At 50.3% G+C, this 24,721-nt stretch overlaps 1 protein-coding gene across 11 annotated transcripts in view; it reads left to right on the top strand.

The window, feature by feature from the left end:
* The window catches only part of PCNT (pericentrin), a 105,136-nt gene that overhangs the window by 1,621 nt on the left and 78,794 nt on the right, over window positions 1-24,721 (top strand). For 10 of the 11 annotated variants that reach the window (XM_086316281.1, XM_086315925.1, XM_086315785.1 and 7 more), the window contains exons 2-12: window positions 1,522-1,728; window positions 6,431-6,508; window positions 9,356-9,557; window positions 11,328-11,383; window positions 12,383-12,557; window positions 13,018-13,154; window positions 15,157-15,268; window positions 16,680-16,923; window positions 17,165-17,240; window positions 22,780-22,915; window positions 23,740-23,957. In XM_086316281.1, the coding sequence (XP_086172407.1) occupies window positions 1,522-1,728; window positions 6,431-6,508; window positions 9,356-9,557; window positions 11,328-11,383; window positions 12,383-12,557; window positions 13,018-13,154; window positions 15,157-15,268; window positions 16,680-16,923; window positions 17,165-17,240; window positions 22,780-22,915; window positions 23,740-23,957 (1,641 nt within the window). Of the gene's footprint in view, window positions 1-20; window positions 181-1,521; window positions 1,729-6,430; window positions 6,509-9,355; window positions 9,558-11,327; window positions 11,384-12,382; window positions 12,558-13,017; window positions 13,155-15,156; window positions 15,269-16,679; window positions 16,924-17,164; window positions 17,241-22,779; window positions 22,916-23,739; window positions 23,958-24,721 lie in introns of those variants that run through there. The other variant, XM_086316009.1, reaches the window with a different exon arrangement.

The raw sequence follows: 24,721 nt of genomic DNA, 5'->3' as shown, positions 1-24,721 counted from the left end.
GGCGCCATCCTTTACTCTCTGTTTTGGGTAATTTGTGGAGGTTGAGCCGTGTGCAGTTCAGACGCGCCCGTGAGAAAGTGGAGAAAGCTTGGATCAGGGTTGGGATTAGCCGCCTCACCCCACCGCATTCCGGCCGTCTGGGGGCAGAATCTGCGGAGTACCGTGAAGTTGCTGTTTGAGGTCAGAAGTGGTCAGACATTGGGAATTCACATGGATCAGTGATAGTTCCTTCCCTTGAGGAAATCGCAGGGCCACTGTATTAGAGACCATTCAGAACACACGGTGAGGGTGTGAGACGCTGATGGGGAGGGCAGGGTGGCAGGCGGAGGACAGAGGGGCCTCTGCAAGCTTCCCATGCAGGTCAGACTTCTGACTGGTGTTTGAAGAGTGAGGCGGGAGTGTGTTTTCTTCCCTTTGCGTGTGCCTGGCACATAGGAAGGAGATGCAACTGAATCAGAGTTTAATATCGTTTTCCCTGAGCTCCATGGTTTCTAAATATGTCTAAATGAGGAGGAGATTTTAACCTTGGGGGAAAAAACAAATGCCTCTCCTTGGGTGACCACAGGCGAGGGACCAGGTCTGTGATGTAGGAAGGGAACTCAGTGACATTAGATTTGATGGAGATGGGGCTAGTTGTGAAGGCAGTGTCTGGTCTTGACAGACAGTTTCTCTCGCTTAAATTCCTTTTGTGATTTTCCCACACCTGTGAGACTGTGAGCCTCTGTTATCATTCACACAAATGTGTTAACATGCATTTACTTTCATGACCACAGTTGTCATGTGAAGGACCTTGTCCTGTGAAAAGCTGATGTTGGCAGTCATACCTTTTGAATAAAGTGTTGTGAGAAACAGTATGTGAGCAGTCTAAAAGCCTCAGATTCGACGGACTGAACACTGCCAGGTGTGCCTTCTGATAGGGACATTCTGTGGCAGTCCCTGGTGCTTTGGTGAGCTGTGTCATGAAAACTAGAACATCTGATTCCATAAAGGAGGATGTTAGATTGACCTGGCTTAATTAATTTTTTGCTATTTCTGTACCTTGTCTCAGAATCTACGGCAAGGAAATTTTGTCTACACTATGTATTTCTCTGCTTGGGGGAAAATGGGGCAAAAGGGGAGAGATTTAGCTTTTATATAATTTTAAACCATAAATGTGCCTTGATTAAGCTGTCAGTTTTTAAAATAGATGCGTCTCTAAATTTTTGAATTTTCTTGTAAACTGTTACGGGCTAGAAAAGCTATTCTGCCAGCCAGCCTTATTGCTCTCCTTTGTCTCTGGGCATCATTAACCATCCTCACTGTTAGGTTCTTCAATGTGACTCTGAATCCCAGTACCTCGATGTTGATGGCGGCCGTGTTTGGGGGGCAAGGACCCGGGTGACGTGTGTCTGGCCAGGTGTGGCCGCGTGGGCTGCGCAGGCCGCAGGGCCTCATGCTCCCTGCAAGCTCACTCACCTTGTGGTTCTGTTGCTTCTTCCTTGCTTACCTTTGTCTCTGCTACTTTTCTGCATTTCTGCGCAGCTTGCTCACTTCAGACAGAGAAAAACAAAAGGCGACTGTACGCATTCGAAGAAAACGCCGGCGAAGAGGAAGGGCACGACTGTCAATGCGCCTGTCACGGAGGAGAGTCCGGTAGCTGCGCCCGGGAACGCTGGGCCCCTGGGAGGCCTGGACATTGGCAAGAACCCGACCTGCAGTGACACCCCTGATGGCGCTGAAGCCGCTCAGGTGCATTTAGTCAGCTTTGTGTTTTCGTGTTTTGCTTATCTTGTAGTTCTTGCGAGCCTAATGTGCTGAAAGTGGTGTTGGGTCTGTTTTTGTCCATCCAAAGTTAGGGAAAGAGGGTTTTACTCTATCTTACAGATGGGGAGTATATTTTTGTAGTTACTTACAGTTAAAAGTTGTTTCTTCATCACGTGATTTTGAAATGTTGAATGGTTGTTTGAAGGCGAGTGTCCGTGTTGGTGACGCTGTGGTAACAGAAGCTTGACCAGTGTGGGCTCCTCGGATGTGGCTGTGCAGCAGCCCCTCTGACACTTAAACCGTAACGTCCTTTCACGTGCTCTCAAATCCGCCTCGTTCTTGGTTGTAGCCTTCCCCTTCTTTCTGAATGTGGAATGAGGAGGCAAGGGGTGAAGGCATCCCAGAAACGTTGTCTTGTCTGCTGCTTGAGGCCCTATGGCTGCAGGGGCAGGTGTGGACCTGGGTGTGCAGGGTGCCTGGCCTCACGGGGCCTGTCGAGGGCCCGCGTGGGGGCTGTCCCTGGGGCCTCCTCTCGCCTGTATTCTGAGCAAGGGGCCTAGAACCAGGAGGATCTGTTGCTTATGTGTGGCAGGGGCAGGGCAGGGGTTGGCTAGAATGAGCAGGACACTGGTGGCCAAGGGCAGACTGCCTGAAAACCGTGTTGTATTTGCACTGCCTGATTGAGAGAAAATGGGGTGATTACCAGCGTAGTTTATGATGTTCTACCTACAAACCTAGAGTGCTGCTTTCGGCAGATGGGAAGGCCTTGTCACGGTGCTGCGACTTTGCCCGGGAGCTGCTGCAGAATTCTGGTGCCTGAGCCTCTGGGCCAGCCTGTGCCCGGCTGACTCGCCCTCCATTGCCTGTGCTCTCAGAGACCTGAGACTGGATTTCAGTTGCTGTTCATGCTTGTCTTCTTGTTGCTTCTCTGGGGTAGAGCTGTGGATCTCAGTAGCCTTGTCTTGTTGCAGCTAAGTACGCGAACTCCATGTTGAGGGGGCTAGGCACTTACTCTCAGTGGCTTTTCTTTGTATGTTTCTTGCCTAGGCTCTTTGAGGAGAAAGGCTCATAGTGTAAGTTAGCATTTATTATTTCGTATCTTTACTTTCAAATTAGACAAGTCTTTTTTTTTTTTTTAATTTTAACTTAAAACTTTTGTATTTTTCAGCTGTTTGTTTTAAAATAATGTTAGAGCTACAAAAAGTTTGTAAAAAATAGCAGAGTTCCTGGATATCCCTCACCTAGATTCCTGAAACATTGATATCCATGTAATCACAATATAAATGATTATGTAGTTTCAGTAAACATTGAAACAATACTGTGAGCTAATTGACAGAGCTTTTTCTAATTCTTCCCATTTTTTCTGGTCCAGGATTCTATGTTGCAATTCAGTGCCTTGTCACCTTAGTCTCCTCCAGTCTGGACAGTTTCTTAGTCTTCCTTTGTGTTTTATAAGTTTGACCTTTGTGGGCTGCTAGCTAGTTGTGTGGTAGGATCCCTGTCAGTTTGGCTCTGTTTGATATTTTCTCCTGATTGAAGTCAGGTAGTACATTTTAGCAGGAACACTGTGGAGGTAATGATGTTGCCTGCCAGGGGTGTCTGAGAAGAGGCACGGGTGGTATGTCTCACTACTGGGGGGCCTGCCAGATTTCTTCTGATAGAAAAGTTTCTGTTTTTCCCGTTGTAGTTAATAAGCATATAGTGCGGAGGTACTTGGAGATCCTGTAAACATTCTGTCACTTTTAGCTTTCATTGAGGACTCTTACCTGTAGTAATTACTGTGGTGTTGCCTGGATGATCACTTTGTTTCCATCATTCCACCTGCATATGTTAATTGGTGTTTTACTCTAAGGAGGAACTGTTGCTCCTCCCCACCTTGTTTATTTATTCAATAATTTCTATCAGTATGGACTGCTAGATACTTATTCTATTTTGGGTTTTAATCCATCGTATCAGTGTTTATTTTGTTGCTGAAACACATACATTTGGCCATTGGGAGGGCCTTTGGATTGGCATCTGTGACCTTTCAACATGTGCTCATTGTTGGCTGGCACCTACTTCCATACTTTCTGCACCAAGACTTTCCAGGCTTAATTGGTTCTTTCCCTTCTACAGCCCCAAACCAGTCATTTCTTCTAGGAGCCCTGGTACCTTTTGGTGGAGAATGGTTTTAGAAGCCAAGATTTGTGTGCTCAGTGCGCTTATTGCTAGCAGGGTGTAGTTGCTTCTGCGCTGTTTCAAAAGAGAGCAGGAAAATATAAGTAAATGTATATTCAAACACATCTGTACATATTTCTTTATTTGTATGTATAGTAAAAATCATAAATTAATAGTAATATCTTCAATTTTAATACAACAGTACAAATTTTGTTTTCGTTTTCCCCCTCTTTACTTTTCACTCCTTTTACCCATAGTGAGAAACCTGACATCCTTATTTACAATATATTTACTCAGTCTTAAAATACACATAAATAAGCTTCAGTTCTCATGCTTATGAAAAACAAATTTGTTAACTAAAGTGGAATATTTGTTTATATAGCTCTCCCCACTTTTTGAATGTTTGCTTTACACCACGTCGCTTTTATAAAAGGCCAAATTAATACCTGTTTTTTGCTAACTGAAAGAAATCCAGAGAGGGTTTTCACTTTTATGAAGGAATGCAATTGATTCTTTACTTTAAGGCCATTTTGGCTTATGAGAACTTTCTTAGGAAGGCTCAACTTTTGGTCTTGGGGGAACCTGTGGTTCTTTTTTGTCTTTATTGTTCCAGGTTATTTGTTAGATGTAAAGAGAGTGAAAGTTGCTTAGTCGTGTCCGTCTCTTTGTGACCCCATGGACTGGAGTCCATGGAATTCTCCAGCCCAGAATACTGGAGTGGGTAGCTTTTCCCTTCTTCCCTTCTTGGGATATATGTACTGCAAATATTTTTCCTGGTCTTGCTTACCTAGCTTTGTTCTTAACGGTGTCTTGTGATAAGCAAATATTCTTCACTTTGATGTTGAGCTCATCACTTCTTCCTGTGGTTAGTGATTTCTGTGTCCTGTCCAAAAGATCTCTCCTGTCCTCTGGTTGTGAAGACAGTCTCCCGTGTCTGCTTGAGGCTTTCTGGCCTGGTTTCTGTGTTTAATTCCGTGATTTGTCTCAAGTTACTTTCTGTGTTTAGAGCACCTTGACTTGTAGAAGAATAGTTTATAGTCTTGCTGGTTTTGAGTGTTTTATAAATAGAATAACCCAGTATGCTAGCTTCACATTTGCTGGGCTGTTTAAAGTTTTTGGACATGTCAAATGGCATAGTGGGATCTTAGGTCCCCTACCAGGATTTGATGGAGCAGGAAATGGTAACCTACTCCAGTACTCCTGCTTGGAAAATTCCATGGATGGAGGAGCCTGGTAGGCTACAGTCCATGGGGTCGCAAAGAGTCGGACATGACTGAGTGACTTCACTTTCTTTCTTTCCATAGTTGCTTTTGGAGAAGGAAATGGCAACCCACTCTAGTGTTCCTGGAGAATCCCACGGACAGAGGGGCCTGGTGGGCTACAGTGTATGGGGTTGCAAAGAGTTGGACACGACTAAGCAACTACTACACACACACACCAGGATTTGAACCAGTGCCCCCTGCTGGGGAAGCTCAGAGTCCTAACCACTATACTGCCAGGGAAGCCCCTCCCTGAATTGTCATCTCGAAAGCAGAACATGGAGATGGTCTCTCCAGTCACGTAGAAAACTGGAGGAGAGATGAGTTCATTACCCCTTGCCCTTCTAGGTGGTTCCTCTGCTTCCTCATTATTTAAGGCATTGTTGGCATGCTTGGGAATAACTGAATTGATGGATTTATCCTTATGATGATGAAACAGCATTGTGTTATGGGAGAAGCAGGTTGCTCAGATCCGTCTTGCATCCTAGGTAAATGCAGGGGTCTGGCAGTAATTGCAAAATAAAATGTTTTACTCTAGTTAAAAAAAAGGGGGGCGGATTTTTTTCACTGTTCTTTGGAAGGCCTATATGAAAGATAAAATTATGCCAGCCTTCTCAAGTAGTTATAACTGCTCAGAAATGAAACTGCTAAGTGCAGTTGGGTCCAGCAGACTCTGACATTCCGACAACAGTGAGTGATGTGTGGTCGGGTGTGGCAGCCCATATGGACGTGGTGGGAAGCCACCAGTGAGTTGACAAGGAGAATGCACTGAGCCTTCCTGCAGATAAAAGCCCTAAATTATTGTAAATTTATGTGTCAAAACTATTGGGGGGAAATTTGTTGGAAAACTTTAAACTCAATTTTGAGGTGATTTAGAAAAACAAAATACTACTTTACAGATTTTTAAGGAAAATATTTATCAAAAAAGGAAAATCTTGAAGATGAAATATTTGAATTTGTATCAAATTAAGAGCTTAGAAAATGTGCATGAATGTGAAAGACCAGGATTTGTTGAGAAACTAAAATTTAGTGATTTAAATGTTAAGTACACAGTGAAATAACTTAAAGAAACAGAATTCATTAAAAATCATGCAGCACCATCATGAGGGAAACAAGTTACAAAAAATGTTTAGAATTGAGACTGGTTTAGGAGGAGATTGTAGATGGACCTCGCAGGCCTGGAGTGGGGCAGAGGTGGAGGGATCGGGGGCAGAGGGGCTGGGGCCTCCCAGGTGCCGCTGTGGACTCCTCTTCTGGCCCTTCCCCGCCAGCTGCAGGAGCCCAGCAGAGAGAGGACGCCGCCGAAGCTGGATGGCCACTGTGCAGAGCAGCCCGGGGTCATGACGAAGGTGAGCTTTCCCTGGGTTCCCTCTTAAGGCGTGTCCTTGTCTCCTCCCATGCGTGGGAACTGGAGGCAGAGCTCCCTGCATGCAAGGCCTCTCTTCACGCCCTCCTCACTTGGCTGGTGGGTGTGGAGGGGGGAAACCGCCTTTCTGCCCTGCAGGTTTCTGTCATTGGTCAATGTGCTTCCCAGGCCTGGCCCACACCCCAGACGCTGCAGGGGCTGGCGTGCAGGCTAGGGGTCAGTGTTACTGTCCCAGCTCCTCCCAGAGTGGTCAGTGTGACTTCGATGGATATTGAATTGATTCCTTTTTCAAATCAATTCAGTTTTGTTAGCATTTGCAAGAAAAATGATTAGATATTGACCAATATCAAAGAGTTGTCTATCTGTTTTTTTTTTTTTTAATTGAAGTATAGTTGTTTTACATTATGTTAGTTTCAGGTGTAAAGCATGGTGATTCAGTAGTTTTATAGATTATACTCCATTAGAAGTTAATACAAAATAATGATATTTTAGACACTCAATTCTAGCTGGACTCAGTTCACACTACTTGTAGCAGTGAGCAAGTTTGGTTTTTAATCTGCATTATTGCAGGAGAAATCTAGATCATAGGGCTTGGAAAAATGGTCTCTGATGGAGTCTGTAAGACCCAGTCTTAAATACACATTTCATACTTGTTTAAGCTGTGACTTATAGCATCTTTGTGGAAAAGTACACAGAACTTACATATAGCCCAACAGATGAGTACACCATGCACCGCAGGTGACCCCTCTGCTGGTCAGAGGTAGGACAGTGCTGGCTCTGATCCCTACTGTCCACCCCAAGTGAGCACTCGCTTGCTGATTCTGCCGTGGAACTCTGTGTAAATGGACCTGGTCTCTTTTCTCCTTCACCTTTAGCATCTCTGCAGACGTCAGTTTAAGATGTATGTCTGGTGAATAGCATAGGGTTGATTTTTAACTGAGCCTGACAATCTGTCTTCTTATTTGGCAGTGAATTCCCTTGTATTTAATGTCATCACTGCTGTGCCTGTACTTAACACCAGACATTTAATTTGGGTTTTCTGTTTGTCTTGCCTGTTTTGTTCCTTTCTTTTCACCTGTTTTGCCTTCTTTGAATTATTATTTATCATGGGATTTACAAAGAAATTATCCTTTTATGCATTTTGAAGTAATAGTACACAGTTTCTCTTCTTTTAATGGTGAGGTTATGAAATACAGTCTATATACTTAATTTATCTAAGTATAAGTTTAATCACATTCACTTTCCTCTTGCGTAATTATTTAAACTCTGTTTTTACTTCCCTCAACCTCTATTTTTGTCATGGTCTTTTTAAAAATTGTATTAGGTTGGTACAAAAGCGATTGCGGTTTCAGGCTATGAGTTTTAAATCATTACAACTAGGCTCAAACACTTCTTTATTAATCAAAGTAGGAACTGCTATAATCAGCACATTTTTGCCAATGAGAAAAAAGATTGCTCATTCCTATAGTGTAAAAATCCATGCTTCAGGATTCAGTGAACCTTTGGAAAGCATTTTCTGCCTCCTGCTGGTTATGGAAGCATTTTCTCTGCAAAAAGTTGTTGAGATGCTTGAAGAACTGATAGTCTTCTCGCGAGAGGTCGGGTGAATATGGTGGCTGAATCAACATCTTAGCCTGATTCATTCAACTTTTGAAGAGTTGATCACGCGTTGTTGTGGAAAAGAATTGGGGCCATTTTGTTGACCACTGCCGGCTACAGGCCTTGTAGTTTTTGGTGCATCTCATCGACTTGCTGAGCGTACTTCTCAGATATAATAATGGTTTTGCTGTGATTCAGAAAGCCATAGTGGGTGAGACCTTCAGCAGACTACCAAAAAGTGACCATGACTTTTTTTTTTTTTTTGCAAGTTTGGGTTTGGGAAGTGCTTTGGAGCTTCTTCTTGGTTCAGCCAGTGAGCTGGTTGTCCTTGGTTGTCATATAAAATCCACTTTTTGTCACACATCACAATCCAATTGAGAAATGGTTTGTTGTTGTTGCATAGAATAAGAGAAGACGATAATTCAAACCAATGATATTTTTGATTTTTGGTCAGCTCATGAAGTACTCATTTATTGAGCTTTCTTACCTTTCCAGTTTGCTTCAAATGCCAAGACTGTAAATGGTCGACAGATTCTTCAGCAACTTCTAGTGTAGTTGTAAGAGGATCAGCTTTGATGATTGCTCTGAATTGGTTGTTGTCAACTTCCAATGGCCAGCCACCATGCTGTTCGTCTTCAAGGCTCTCGTCTCCTTTGCAAAACTTCTTGAACCTCCTTGGCACTGTACGTTCGTTAGCAGTTCTTGGGCCAAATGCGTTGTTGATGCTGTGAGTTGTCTCCACTGCTTTATGACCCATTTTGAACTCAAATAAGAAAATTGCTTGAATTTGTTTTTTTGTCTAACATCATTTCCCTAGTTTAAAGTAATAAGTCATTAGCAGAAAAAAATTAAGCAAGAAATACTTATCAAAATGATGTATAAAGTAACCACATTTGTACCAATATCAGACAGCAAATTTCAATAATGCAAAAACCTCAATTACGTTTGTACCAACCTAGTAAAACACTCATAAGATTTATCATCTTAATGATTTTGGGGTGCACAATTCAGTGGTGTTTGTTCATTCACAGTGTTGTGCATCCTTTAGCACCATCTGTCTCCACAGCTCTTATCTCATCAACCTGAAACCATGTTCGTTGATGGCATCTTCCCAGCCCCTGGGCCACCATCCTACCATCCGTCCTTATGGTTTGACGACACTGCATGCCTCACGTGGGTGGCATGACGTTGTCTTTCATGGCGGCACGCAGCTAACCTCACTGTCCTCCAGGAGCTGGAGCTGGAGGTGCTTCGCCTGAGCCTGAGTGACATGCACGCGGCACGGCTGGAGCGGACGCAGGCGCACCTGCAGCGCGAGAAAGAGGCGGCACTGGCCGAGCTGCATGCTGAGCTCACTGGGCGGCACGCACAGGAGCGGGCCCTGCTGCAGAGCCGGGCACGCCGGGAGCTGGAGCTGGTCCGCGAGGAGGCAGGTATGCACGGTGGCTGTGCATGGGGCTGGCCGACAACCTGGGGGCGTCGACAGAAGATCCTGGCTTGAGAGCTGTGAGTTTCTTTGTCGCTTCTTCACTTTCTGTCTCTGGCCACAGTTTGTGGCCACCCCAGACCCCCATTCCCATCCTAGACCCCCATCCCAGTCCCCCATCATCATCCCAGACCTTCATCCCAGTCCCCCACTCCAGACCCCTATCTCCGCCCTGGACACCCATCTCAGACCCCCACACCAGACCCCCACCCCCATCCCAGATCCCCATCCCAGTCCCCCATCCCTGCCCTAGACACCCATCTCAGACCCCCACTCCAGACCTCCATCCCCACTCCAGACCCCCATCCCCTCCCCAGACCCTTATCTTAGACCCCCATTCTCACCTCAGACCCACACCCCAGACCCCCATCCCCATCCCAGTTCCCCATCGCTACCCCAGACCTGCATCCCTGCCTTAGACCCCCAACTTGGATCTCTATCCCCTACTGGACCCCAGCACTGCCCCAGACCCCCCCGCCCACCCATACCCCACCCCTGGCTCCTCACTGTGCTCAAAGGCCATCTCACTGCTGGTGGCACCTCAGGCGCCTTTCAATCTTGCAGTTCTCTGGCCTTAAAGTGAACTTTTATGTTGTCATTTTTTATGTTTCTTGGTACATTTTTTGTTGGTATTTTTGTAAAAATCAATTTTATGTAATAGTTTTATTGAGCTGTAATTTATATACCATATAACTCACCTGTTTAAAACTGTTTCAAGGCAGCACTTTGGTGGCTTTTCTTGTTTTTTTCTGCTCAGAACGTTTTTCCCCCAGAAGAGTCCCTGGGCTCTTTTCTCTGACCCACCTTGGGTTGCACAGTCTTCCTTTCCTTCCCCCGCTACCCCCCAGAAACATCCTCCTCAGTCCTCTGACGCATCTTCACGGAGATTCAGGCAAACACAAGGAGATTATTCCATGTCCTCCCCTGCTTTTGTTAAGTTTTAAAAATATGAAATATGCTTGTCCTAGGCCTGTTTTGATGCTGTTTCCTCTACCAGCACCCCTGGGAACAGTCCCCAGAGAGGCCCATCTGCCCTCCACTCCCTGGACTCTGCCACGGGCAGGGCCCCCATGGACCTGGTGGAACCTGCCCTTGCAGGGTGGTGGCTGGATCTCTGCATGGATCCAGGGCTTGCTGGGCCGCCCTCCCAGCACCTGGTGGTGCTGGCTGTCACCTGCTGCTGCTCCCCTGGCCCAGTTCACCTTCTCCTCTGCCCCTGGCGGCTGGCACCTCTTTTCTAGTGCTTTTTCCCTCCTGGTGGAGAGCTGTTGGGACCTGAAACGTCTTTACCTGTCTCCCTTTACTTACTGTCCAGCACCCAGCCTGGAAGCTGGCCCTGCAGGATCCTTGGACTCCAGGCCCTGGGTGTGCGTGGGGTCCGGTGCAGGGCCGACTGGCCGAGGTTCTACTAGCAGAAGGATGAGGTGGGCTCAGTGATCTGCAAGGCCCAGAGCCAGCCTCACATGGCCCTCCTAGACTGTTGCTCTGGCTGGACGTCTCCTGTGCTCTGTTGGGCACGAGAGTGATTGCTAATCAGAGTGGCCATCTTCACCATCTCGATTCTCTCAGGTGCATCCTGTCCTATCCTGTCAGTGCTGGCGAGTGTCCTGTGGAGTGGCCTATGGTGCTGGAGCCTTGTCCTCTCTGGGGAACCAGACTGTGGGGAAGTCTGAGCCTCGGTGATCCGAGCCACTTGTCATGTTTGTTTGTCTTGCAGCTGAGCTGAAGGAGAAGCTACAATCAGAAATAGAAAAAAACGCCCAGATGATAGAGGTACATAGGATGGGAAAATGTCATTCTGTGTAGGTGGTATTTCCCTCACCCCCCGGGGTCTCGCACTCGATTCTCACAATGCAGTCATAGCTGGAGTCGCCAGGGCAGTGTGGTGCACTGCTCTCTCTGCCCAGCGTGGATTCCTCAGCAACTGCTCGTGTCTTTTGTGTGGCCTGATGTGATGGGAGGCTCTTCCCTCCCGTCTGGCTTCTGAGCAGCCCTGCGGCCTGGCCCTGGCTGTGCTCGGGACACAGACCTCGGTCCTCAGGGACGGGAGACGCGGACACCACTTAGGAAGCCGTGGTGGGGTGGAGATACGGGACGAGCGTCCCCGAGGGTGAAGGCGGAAGTCAGTGTGCTGACAGCGCTGAGCACGCCAGCTGGTGCTCTGCTTGTCCTGCTGCTCCCACTCCATGCCCCCTTTTGGGGGTAAGAGTTCTGATTTAGGGTGTAACAGGATTAGCTCTTTTCTGAGGAAGTCCCTCAGCAAACTTTTGACTCTTGTGACCCATCCCTTTTTCAAGTCCCCCTTTGTAGAAGAGTTCTTGGCGCTGGTGACGGCAGTGGAAGCGGGTGGTGGTGGGGACTGTGTCCTGGCCACTCTGGACAGGTGGCAAGTGGAGGACAGCCTCAGGCCCCAGCTCAGGGCACCCTCAGTCCCAGTTGTCCAGCTCGGGGCGCTTGGGCAGAGTCTGGCCCTGTAGAGTTGGGTGGCATTGCTGTAGTGCCTGGGTCTGTGTGGGTGACAGATGCCTGGCTCGTCAGCTGAGTTCCTGTGCTTCTGCTCTGAGGCCACTTCTGTTTTTGGCGGCGGTCCAGGCCCTCATGTCCTGGGATGTTTTCCTGCTGCTGTTCCTGTCTGACTGGACGTCTCAAGCCGCATGCTGTACTCACAGTCTTGTCTGAGCAGGGATGACTGGGTTTTGAATGCAAGGTTGAAATAGTTTTACCTCAGTAATCAACTGTTGGCTATCATTTCCTCTTTCTCATTTAAATTAGATTCTGAAGCAAGACTGGGAATCCGAGAGAGACTCGTGTTTAGAAAACCTACGCCGAGAATTATTGGAAAAGCATCGGTCAGAACTGGAGAATTTACAAAACCAGTTTAAGAAAGAATTGGCACAACAGAAAGCTGAGTTTGAGAAGATTTTTCAAGCCAAAAATCAAGCTGAATGTGAGTCTTTAAGTAAAATGAGCAAGTTTGGAGGGGCTGGTTTTCCTGTGTCATCTAGAGAGACTGCCATATGAGGGACCAGCAGAACACAGCCAGTGTGGTCCTGCCTCATGGGTCCCAGGCCTCTCGGGTTCCCTGAAATTTCCAGAATCCTTTGTTTCAAAGACAGTTTTTACGTGTTCTACTACTGGAACATGTTTGTTTTGCTACCAAACAAGTAATATGCAGTTGTTCACTTTCTGTTAGACGGTGACACCCACTCGCAGTAGGCACTGTCTGCTGGCCTGTGCCTTCCCCTTCCCCCTTGCCTCCCTCTGTCCTAGAGGAGAGTGGAGTCCTAAGAACAGAGTCTTGAGAAAACAGGGTCTGCAGGGAGCCTGGGGACACGCGGTGCGTACAGCTGTTGCTGCAGGTGGAGGACACTGTGCCATCACAAACTGAGGCCCCGGCCCGTTGGCAGGTTCCCTTCAGACGCAGGAGGCGCAACACGAGGCCTCCCTGAGCAAGCTGCACGCAGACCTGCAGCTGGAGCACTGCCAGTACTTGGAGGAGCTGGAGCGGAAATTCCGAAAGAAGGAAAAGGAGAACCAGCTTGAGGTAGGCACCTGCTTCTTTATTTGAATTGTCAGTGCAGGAGGGAGTTGAGGAGACCTTGGATTGGATTCACGCTCTGTCATCAGCCAAAACTTAAGCCCTAATTTGTGTTACATGTTTTTTTACTTTTAAATCGAGGTTTAGGTGATTTACAATATTGTGTGAGTTTTAGACGTACAACATAGTGATTCCCAATTTTTAAAGATTATATTTTATTTATAGCTATTATAAAACATTGTCTGTATTCTCAGTGTTATACAATATAGTTGATTTTATACCTAATTATACTTAATAGTTTGTACCTCTTAATCCCCTCCCCTAACTTGCCTCTCTCCCCTTCCCCTCTCCTCATTGATGATCATAGTTCGTTCTTTATAACTGTGAGTCTTTTTGTACATATATTTGTTTTATTTTTTAGATTGCACACGTTACTGATAACGTACAGTATTTGTCTTTCTCCTTCTGGCTTGTTTCACTTGGTGTAATATTCTCCAGTCCATCCATGTTTCTGTGGATTGCAGTATTTTTTTTTTTTTTTATGGCTGTGCCGGCAGCCGTGTTCCATTATGGGATTCCCACATGGCTCAGTGGTAAGGAACCCGCTGGCCAATGAAGGAGACCTAGGAGATACAGGTTCAATCTCTGGGTCAGGAAGATCCCCTGGAGGAAGAAATGGCAATCCACTCCAGTATTCTTGCCTGGAGAATGAGCCTGGTGGGCTGCAGTCCATGGAGTCACAAGAGTCAGACGTGACTGAGCGACTGCGCATGCAGGCAGCACTCCATTATATATGTGTCCACGTCTTTTTTATCCATTTGTCAGTGGATACTTAGGTTGCTTCGGGATGCGTATATCTTTTTAAATTAGTTTTTCCATTATTTCGGGTGTATACCCAAGAGTTGCTGGGTCATATGGCAGTTTTGTTTTTAGTTTTTTGAGGGACCTCCATACTCTAAGCCCTAATTTAAAGGGACTCTCAGTATTTGCTAGAGGCAGTAGGTAGCCACATCAGGAGGTAAAGTCTGTGACTGTGACTTAATGATGCTGTCCAGTCCTACCCTTGGAGAAGGCTCCGGCCATCAAGGGTGCAAGGTTCTGCTGCTCACATCTTCAGAACTTTATTCCAATGCGACTCTACATACCAAAATGTGGGTGATGTGGACATATCTCACTCAAGGGCCTGAAGGGCCTTTGTCACGAAGACCAAGAGCCAAGCAGTGCCCCATGCATTGATTCAGGAAATCAGGAAGTGACTGGGAGACTGGCAGGAGTTAGCTGAGGCTGGTGCATGGGTTTGCAGGGAGGAGAGTCATGGAGCCCAGGAGGAGCCGGATCTGGCCCTGCTGTGCTGGCTCCTGTCTCTCCTCCAGACAGAGGGCAGCCTGGCCGGGCGGGGCCTGCGGCAGCCCCCCATCCTGGAGACAGGCAGCCAGAGGGGCATCTTCTGTCCTGTGCCTTGAAAAAGGAAGGGCCCATTTCATAGGCAGTGGGCACCTGCAGGCCTGCATGACCCTCACTCCCTTGGAGGCTTGGCCCCACACTGGTGACTTGGGGAGCCTGGCAGCCACTCCAACCCAGGCCCCCAGGAGGGCGGGTGGTGCACCTCAGCTCCAGTGGTGCAGGGTTGGCTGGCACGTGGTACACACCCAGTGTGCAAGCTCTGTTTACTCTGAAAGAGGAGATGCTTCCCAGGGAGGTTGACCAGGCAACTTGGAGAAAACCAAACAGGCTGCATGGGGGTAAGGGACCAAGGTCATAGACGGGGAAGGGGGCCAGTGGGAGGGGCTCCTCCACCCTCCTTGACAAAGTAGGGGGCAGGTCTCTTCAGGGAACGAGGCCACAGCCTGAGAGGCATCCACATGTGAGACCATGGCCGCCATGGATTCCTCTGGATGGTCTCGGGGCTGCCGATTGGGGGATGGGGTGGGCTTGGGCTGAGGCAGCTGCATGTTCTCACCTGGTGCCAGGGCCGCAACCTGGCACCCACACTGTGCCTGCTTTCCAGCTGGAGAGGCTGCGTGCATCCTATGAGGAGCTGCAGGCTCGGTCCCGGGAGGAGATCCAGTGCCTGGGGGCCCAGCTGGAGTCCGCGAGGTCCAGCAGGCAGGAGCTGAGTGGTGAGCACCTTGTCTTCCCAGTCCAGGTCCCCGGAAGGGAAAGCTGCAGTTTGAACTGCTGAAACCCCAAAAGAAGTTAACAGTTTTGCAAACCCCAAAAGAAGTTAACAGTTTTGCAAGCCCCAAAAAGTGGTCTTGTAAACCTGTGTGCGTTTTGAGGTCTGTGGGGTCACTGTGTGGAGCTGTGGCGGCCCCTGGGCTTCACCATAGGCGAGCTAGCGATGATTCTGGAAGCCGACACGCACTGTTCACACGTGAGCCTGGGCTCCTGCTGAGGCTTGGTTAAGCACTGTGGGAACGCTGTTCTCACGCGGGAACTCGGGGCACAGCTGTGCCTTGCTGCGTATCACCTCCTGGGCCTGCAGGCTCTCCTGTGGCAAGTGTTGTCGGGCTCCTGTGGCTCTGAGCTCTGATTTTGGAGGGTGATGCCACGTTTACTGAGGGCACAAGACCCAGTCAAGAGCACAGGGCCAGGAGGTGTGGGCTTGTCTGCTGCTCTGCACACAGGCCTCAAACAGTAGGATCTGCCCTGTTGTGTTGTTGGGAACAAAGGACAGAGTTAGGAGAAAGGACCCGAGATCACTCCTGATGGCTGTGGGGTGCATAGGCTCCACGTGCCCTGTACCCGCCCTGTGGTCCCTGGGAGAGGGCGGCTCCAGGCAGAGCTGGTGGACTGACTGGAGGCTGGGCTTCAGACGTGCTTTCACACAGGGGTCACAGCCTGAGTGCTGCCTCTGCGGGCTCCCCTGTGTGGCTATGGCCCTCGTGGGGGATGTAGATTTGGGACAGTCTCCTTCCCCATTATTTGAAAGCTGATCACTGGCTGCGGTGGGCCAGCTGGCAGCACCTCTTGATCAGAATAGTGGTGGTGGTGACAGTTGTTTATGGTCTGTATTACTGTTCTTTTGCTGTAAACAAAACACCACCATCTCAGCAGCTTAAAACCACCCACATTTATTAGCATGGAAATCTGAGCTGGCGTGGCTGTTTCTGCCCAGGGTCATCCACAGCTGAGGTCAAGGTTCTGGGCTCTGCCATGACCTGACTTCCCGTTGACAGAATCCAGTGCTGTGGGACCGAGGTCCCATCTCCTGCTGGCTGGTGGCCCAGAGGCGGCCCCTCCTCTGTCTTCAGAGCCCCCGTGGCTTGGGGAGCCAGCCTGAGAAAGCCCTCTGCCCTCGAGGGGCACTGGGGTTTGCTGAGGCTGCCTGGGTGGTCTCCCTGGTAGTCTTCCTGCTCCAGGCCCTGTGCTCGTAGCACAAGCCCTGGGGGCCTTTGTCCATTCACAGGTTTTGGGGTGGGATGGGGCCCCCGCTTTACACTTCTGCTCTGGCCCTTCACTATGGGGTCTTCAGTGTCTCATTTCCCTGAGTGCCGTGTCTGAGATGCTCGCTTGTGTCCACCCATAAAGAGTTGCGTGAGCAGCTCCTGGCCCGGGCATCTCATGTGGAGGAGCTGGAGCTCCTGAAGAGAGACTTGGAGCAGCAGCAGCAGCAGGAGAGGAGCCGGCACGAGTCCGAACTGGAGCAGCTGAGGCTCTATTTCGAAGAGAAGCTGAGGGAGGCTGAGCAGAGCTACCAGGAGGACCTGACCCTGTTGCAGCGGCGCCTGCAGGAGGGAAGGGATGACTCCCTGCTGGAGGCCATGGGAACCAGGTGAGTGGCTTCCAGCCCAGCCCAGCCCAGGAGAACACACTGATGTTTGGGTCTTGGCATGGTGATGTTGAAGCTGACGCTGGTCTGACCTGCATGTGGGTGTGGTTGGTGACATCTGGCCAAAGTGGGTGGACATTGCCCTGCAGATTGGCACAGAAGTGGGGTCCCAGGGACAGTGGGATTCAGTGGCAAGGTGCCACGTCAGGCTCTTACAACACAGCTTTTCTCTGAATTGACCCAGTGCCTGTTTGGAAGAGACATCAGAAGAAGAAAGAGACCATCTTGATGGACTCAGCCTTCAGCGGAAGCAGCTTGAGGTGATGGGCCGGCTTTGTTGTGTCTTGAGGTGTGACTGACGGGACCTGAGTGTCCAGTGTTGGTGTCATGACCGGATGCCTGGGTGTGATATGATGGGTCTCCTTGGTCAGTTTGGTGAACCCACACCTCCACAGAGTCAGAGCATTTTTCTTTTAATGAGAACTTGTAAGATCCCTCTCTCAGTGCCTATAGATAGACATACAGTGTCGTTGACTATACCCCTATGAGAACTTGTAAGATCTCCTCTCTCAGTGCCTGTAGACAGACAGTACAATGTTGTTGACTGCACCCTGATGAGAACTTGTAAGATCTCTTTCAGTGCCCGTAGACAGACGGTACAGTGTTGTTGACTATACTCCAGTGAGAACTTGTAAGATCTCCTCTCTCAGCACCTGTAGACAGACAGTACAGTATTGTTGACTGTACCCCTATGAGAACTTGTAAGGTCTCTTCTCTCAGTGCCTGTAGACAGACAGTTCAGTGTTGTTGACTGTACCCCTTGAGAACTTGTAAGATCTCCTCTCTCAGTGCCTGTAGATAGACAGTATGCTGTTGTTGACTGTACTCCAATGAGAACTTATAAGATCTCCTCTCTCAGTGCCTGTAGACAGACAGTACAGTGTTGTTGATCGTACCCCGATGAGAACTTGTAAGCTCTCCTCTCTCAGTACTTGTAGACAGTACAGTGTTGTTGACTGTACCCTGATGAGAACTTGTAAGCTCTCCTCTCTTAGTGCCTGTAGATAGACATAGTGTTGTTGACTGTACCCTGATGAGAACTTATAAGATCTCTCTCAGTGCCTATAGACAGACAGTACAGTGTTGTTGACTGTACCCCGATGAGAACTTGTAAGATCTCTCTCAGCGCCTGTGGATAGACATACAGTATTGTTGATTGTACCTCGATGATAAATTTTAAGATCTCCTTTCTTAGCACCTGTAGACAGATGGTATGGTGTTGTTGACTGTACCCCGATGAGAACTTGTAAGATGCCTCTCTTTGGTGCCTGCAGGCAGTGCAGCCTTGTTGACTGTACCCTGTGCTGTGCAGGCACCTGGGACTCTTATCCTCTGACTAGAAGTTTGACCCCTTCACCCACTTCGCCCACAACCCCTCTACCACCTCTGGCAACCCCCAGTCTCTTCTCCCAGAGGTGGGTTTTTAGATTCCAGACGGAAGTGAGCCCATGCAGCACTTCTGTCTCAGTCTGACTGACCCCACCTGGTGTGGCACTCTCAGGGAGCGGCCGTGTTGTCGCAGGTTCTCCTCTTCTGTGGAGGAGAACCAGGCTCTCCTGCTCTCCAGGCTGCAGGAGGAGGCAGGCTCTCCTCTTCTGTGGCCGAGTAGTAGTTCCCGTGTGGGTAGGTCTATACGTGTGTAGGTGCCACATCTTCATCTGTCTGTCTGTCTGCAAATGGACACTCGGGCTGCTTCCACGTCCTGACTGTTGTAAATAGTGCTGCTGTGAATGGTGGCGGTGCTGGTTTAGTCGCTAAGTCGGGTCCAACTCTTGCGACCGCATGGACTGTAACCTACCAGGCTTCTCTGTCCATGGGATTCTCCCAGGCGTGGGTTGCCATTTCCATCTCCACGGGATCTTTCCCACCCAGGAATCAAAACCAAGGTCTCCTGCGTTGCAGGTAGATTCTCTACTGACTGAAGTATGAGGGAATCCCTGATGAATGTTGGGGTGTGTGGCTTTTCGAATTAGTGTTCTCATTTTCTTTGGGTAAATACTCAGGAGTGGAATTGCTGTATCTATTTTTAATTTTTTGAGGAACCTCCTTCCTGTTTTCCACAGTGGCTGTACCAGTTTACTTTCCCACCAACAGTGCACAAGCATTCCCTTTTCTCCACACCCTGGATGACATTTGTTATTTGTTTTTTTAGCAGTAGCTGCTCTAACCCGTGTGAGCTGATACCTCACTGTGGTTTTGATTTATATTCTCTGACGATTCGTGATGTGGAGTGTCTTTTCACGAAACTGTTGGCCGTCTGGGTTTCTTCTTTGTAGAAATGTCTGCAGAAATGTTTGCAGGTCTAACCCACTCCAGTGTTCTTGCCTGGAGAATCCCAGGGACGGGGGAGCCTCGTGGGGTGCCATCTATGGGGTCGCACAGAGTTGGACATGACTGAAGCGACTTAGCAGCAGCAGCAGCAGCCTGCTTTTTAATCAGTTTTTGTGTGTGTGTGCTATTGAGGTATATGAGCATCTCAGTATATCACGAGAAGGCTGTATTTCATTAATCTTTAGTTGGGAAATGGGCTGTCTTTATGTTCTCAAGTCTGGATTTCCATCCTTTTCACTGAAGCTTTCTTCCGTGACACTGGTGAGTGGAGGGAGGCTTGTGCTTGTGTCTCTGGCATCTCCACAGGCTGACTGTGTCTGCTTGTTTAAAACGACCCCCTGGCTGGTCTGGAGCAAGACTCGCAGTCGGGTGGATGGCAGCTTGGGTCCTGCTCAGGTCCCACACTCTCCACAAGCTCCCCAACTGCCTGCCTCATGCGTGCTGGCGACCTGCGCTGAGAGGGAGGCGCTGGGTGCGTGCATGCTGGGCGTGTTCCCAGTGGCCTCCGTGCCGTTCGTCTCTGGCCTCTCTGTCCTCTGGCAGTGGGGCTCACTGGGCTATCTGTAATGCTGGAAGCCTTGTGCACCTGTTTGGACAAAGAGCTCCAGGGTGTGAGTGTATTCTTTCTCCTCCCAGCCCCAGCGCTGGGCAAGGCTGTGCTGTCAGCCTGACTTGAAGGAGGTTCCTCAAAAAATTAAAAATAGATACAGCGGTTCCACTCCTGAGTATTTACCCAAAGAAAACAAAATCACTAATTCGAAAAGCCACACATACCCCAACATTCATTAGGGATTCCCTCATACCTCAGTCAGTAAATAATCTGCCCGCAATGCAGGAGACCTGGTTTCAATTCCTGGGTGGGAAAGATCCCATGGAGATGGAAACAGCAACCCACACCATTTCAACCCAGGGAGCCTCTGGCAGCTCTTAGCCTTCCATGCTCCTCAGAGTCCTGTGATGGCACTTGGTCTGGGTCTGGGTCCGTTTTTCATCCTAGGGAAAGGTAGGGCCTTGACTCTCTTCAGTCTGGGACACTGTAGGGAAAGAGCAGATTAGCCAGGATGGCACGGCCAGGCTCTCTTGGCCCGTGGCCTCTTGCTCTCACCCCGTGTTGTGTAAATACACGTTTATGTAACAGCTGAGATCACTTATAGCACTGCGCATCTCGATGAACCCCCTTGGCCATGGGCTACTTTTGCTCTGTAAGCATAAATATTCTCCACCTGAAAAGCCCTTGAGGCTGCATTACGGCTATGTCTGCTAGGTCAACCATGGGAGAATACAGTGTATCTGCTGCTACGGCTGCTGTGCCAGTCAGGAGATAATAAATGTGTCTGCAGTTCCTACAACTCCTCGGGTGTTCTTCCAGCTTCCACCGTCACGCCTTACTGTCCCTGGGTTCAGTGCGCAGTGAGAGAAGCAAGATAGATGTCTTGAGCTGCTGCTGAGCTGTTCGGATGCCAGTTCTTCAGTGCACTTAGTTTTCTGAGACTCCCGAGAGCAAGTGTCACACTGGGCCTCCAGAGGGAAACCACTGGTGTCCTTCAGTCCTCGTTTCTCGTCTGACATTTGTTTAGGCCTCTTTGAGGGTAGGAGATCTTCACTCCTCTAATTGTGAGGTTGAGTTTCTTATCTCCATTGTCATTTAAAAATTTTCTTATGTTGGCATTTTTTGGCCATGCCACAGGACATGTGGGATCTTAGTTCCCTGACCAGGAATTGGATCCACGCCCCCTGCATCTGAAACTTCTGGACCCCCAGGGAAGTGCCAATCATTTTTAATTTCTAAGGGCTTTGCTTTTTTGCTCTGTGTTCTATTCTATGTTCTCTGCTCAGTGTCAGGGATGGAGTGCTTTTGGTCTTTCTCTGACGGTGACTTTCTCTGACGGTTAGTGTTGAGAGGTTTCTGCTCTGTGTCCATCCATCTGGGTCTCTGTATTATGTGGGATGATGGTGGTCTGTGCGTTGGTTGGTGCCCCGAGGCCGTGCCATCCCAGGAGGCGTGAAGCACTGTGGGGTCTTGGGGGCTGAAGACTGGGGTGGTGGGGGTGGGTGCAGCCTTCTCTCCCAGGGCCATTGGTCTCTACCAGTCTTCTGCTGGGCTCCGTGAGGTGAGGGACACAGTGGGGTCCCCACCTCTTGCCAGCCTCCGTAATCTGTAGCCCCTGGGGGTCTTGCAGTTACCTCTGTGCCCCCTGTGCCCCCTGCCTGGCCTCCCGGGTGTGTGGGCAGCTCACACATGCTCCTCCAAGCCTTCTGTGTGCCTGTGCTCTCCAGCAGTTGCTCACCGCTGGCTCACCGGTCACCTCTGTCCCTGTTTCTTCTCATAGGTTTATAAATTGTGTCTCATCATCTGAGGGAATGTAAAAACATTGAGCGTATGTGTGTTTGAGCAGGAGTCCTGCGTGTGGGCTTGTGTGCATGGTGGATGCCTGTGCCTGGTGATTATTTGACATGTTGACGTATTATGTGGACTGAGGGTGCCTGGTGGAACTGCCCCTAGCTGGGTGTGGGGCCCCTCACGCCCCTCTGGCCAGCGCTGACCCTGGCCAGTAAATCTCTGGCTGCGACTCCTGGGTTGTCACTGAGCCAGGATGTCTTTTTACGTGTTTGGGTGTCGCTGCCGTGTTTCTGCCGGTTTCTCCAAAGCTGGCAGCCCTTGCTCTCGGCTCCCTGCCCCCACTCTGCTGTGTTTTGTTTTTGTTTTGTCGTCTGCCACTGGCCATTGCTTGGCGGGGGTGATGTCTGGCTCCTTCTCTTTCCCTGAACGGTGAGTCTCTCTCACCCGACTTGCTGGGTCTGCTCTTCCACTCAGAAGCCTGACCCACTGTGCTCTGAGTGAGGGGGGCACTTGATTCCGTCCATCAGTCAGGTTGTTTTTTCCAGTGACCATACGAGGACTTCAGTCTTGATTAAAGGATGATTTGAGCTTATTGAGAGCTGGGTGTTTAGGCTGATGGGACCCTCTGTTGATTCTGAGGGAGATGAGTGACAGGTTGCCTCTTGGAGGGAGCAGGAAGGGCTGACCCAGCCTCGGGCCCCTCTGCCCTCCCTCCCATCCTCGCATGAGGACGCTCGGGACTCTGTGTCCAGGAGCATCATTGAGAGGAGTGGCCCAACATGGGCTCTGGATGGGAAGCGTGGAGCAGGGAGTGAGGGGACCCGGGGCGGAGTGGGAACCCTTCAGCCGAGGGCCTCGGCCGTACAGCTGGCCCAGCAGGTCTGACCCCGGGACGTGGAGGGTGGGCCCTGGGTTCCAGTGGGTGTGGGTGCAGGGAGGCCCTGAGCCCACAGCTGACTCCAGGGGATATGCCTGCCTCCCTTCTGGGAGTGGGACGTGGGGGCAGTAGGCAGTGTGGACGTGTGAGGTTCAGGAAGGCGGGTTCCATGGGGGACTCTGTGGGAGGCAGGGTCAGGGAACCAGGCTGAGAGGCTCTTTACAAGGTTTCCTCTGTGATTTCCCCAAAGGAGAGCCTTGGTTTGCGCACACGGTTAGAAGAAAATCACCAGTGCCAACTAGCAGCGGGGACGTCCTCCCAGGATGCCCAGCAGGAAGCGTTGGAAGGAGAGCTGCCCACAGGGCCTTCGGAGGAGCCCGGCCAAGGTATGTCCTTAAGTGCTGCTGTGGTGGCCAGCCTGCAGGGGTGTTCTGGGCCATGACCGCATCCCACGAGAGCCACCGGCACTACACACGATGGCTGTTGACTCTGTAGCGGGGGCGCTGGAGGCCCTTCCCTGGGGTTGAGGAGCAGGCCCTGTGTGTCAGGAGAGGGTCTGCCCAGGCAGCAGCATAGGGTCCCTGGGGGCCATGGGGATGGAGAAGCTGTGGTCATCCTGGGCATGGACTGGGGCCCAGGAGAGCAGATGCATGACTGGCCCTGGACACGGAGCCTGGGAAAGGGTGGGTCCTGCGTCAAGCTGAGGAGGCAAGTCCACGTGTCCTGCCTTGAGGGCCTGAGGCTCAGGGTCCGGCCCAGGGTCCCCTGGAGCTGTGTGGGCCTGTGGAAGGCTAGCACATGGCCCCAAGAGCGGGGTCACACCTGCTGGTGCCCAGTCCTGCTTGTTCTCCTTCCTGCGTGAGCGGTGTCCCATGGCTGCTGCTCGGCATCTTCCGGTCCCCTGAGTTGCGCCCTGTGCCTCTTCCTCCAGCCTGGAGCAGTGATGAGCCCTGGCCAGAGCAGCTCTGGGGGGCCGATTCCTCGGTACCCAGACCAGAGGGGCAGCAGCGGGTGTGGACAGCTCGGGACAGGTCTGCTCGTCTGCTTCTGGTGCACAGTGCCCATGGGGCTGCAGACGGGTGTGTCGTGTCCCCTTCTGGTACCGTGCTCCCACAGGGGTTTCAGGGTCTACGTGCAGTTGTCTGGGGCTTCTGACAGTGTCCTGTCTGTTGGAGGGTCAGCCTGATGATTCTGCCCCTGGTCCCCACAGAGCTTGCCCGGGAGCCTCTCCTGTGTGCGCAGAGCGTGGCCTTGGAGTTGGAGACGGAGGTGCCGGCTGGAGACATGGGTCTGGAAACTGCACACAGGGCTCAGCTTGTGCTTCTTCCAGTGGAGCTCAAGAAAGAAATCGATCTCTTAAAAGTAGAAAATAGAAATTTACAGGAGAAGTTGCAGCGTGAAATCTGCCTGAAAGAGGACTTGGAGAAAGTAAGTTGAAATGGCTTACCTTGCAGCGATGCTCGCGTCCATAGGGCCACATGTGAACTGGCCAGGTCAGCACGAGCCCCAAGGTCAGCGCCACCCTCTGCCCTGCAGCAGGGTTTGCTGGGTGCCTCCCTTGGGTCGGGATGGGCTGCCACCTAAGCTTGGACCCAACTGTGTAATCCTAACTCTTAGAGAGGCTGCAGGCTTAGGGGAACTGACCGGGTCCTCATAGGGGTGCCAGGGTGGGTGGCAAAGCCACCTTCAGGCCTTGTCCATTGCGTCTTCTGTGCTGTTCCAGCTGCCAGGCTCTCTCCATTGACTGAGACTTGCAGCCGTGCACATGCAGTGATGAGACCCTGGCCCACAGCTTAGGCGCCTCCCCTAAATTACTAGTGGCCTCGCCGAGGCCTGGAGACATGGAGTTGAGGTGACTGTCTCAGTGTTTCTTCTGCAAGGCCCAGGGTGGCCATCTGGGCAGTTCTGTGGCTGCCCCGCTCCTCCTCCCTGTGATGCTGTCCCAGGTCCTCCTCCATTGAGGCCGAGTTTCACGGGCAGATCACGTGTTGTCCCCCTACTCATGCGCTGGGCGTGAGGATGGGCATGTGAAGGCCTGCAGCCTCACAGGGGGTCCCTGAAGGACAGACTCTGCTTGATGGATTTTTACGTTCAAGTGTCTGAGTGCTTCCTGGGCCACTGTTTGATCTCCTCGTGTGAACTGTCGAGAGGAATGTGGAGCGAGCTCTCTCTCCATTTAGCTCTCACGGTGT

Source organism: Bos grunniens, chromosome 1 (genome assembly GCF_055505025.1).
Source record: "Bos grunniens cultivar Pamir isolate PY7600 chromosome 1, Bosgru_T2T1.0, whole genome shotgun sequence".
NCBI lineage: Eukaryota > Metazoa > Chordata > Mammalia > Artiodactyla > Bovidae > Bos > Bos grunniens.
Note: the sequence above shows the minus strand (reverse complement) of the source record. Positions and strands in the feature narration are given on the sequence as shown.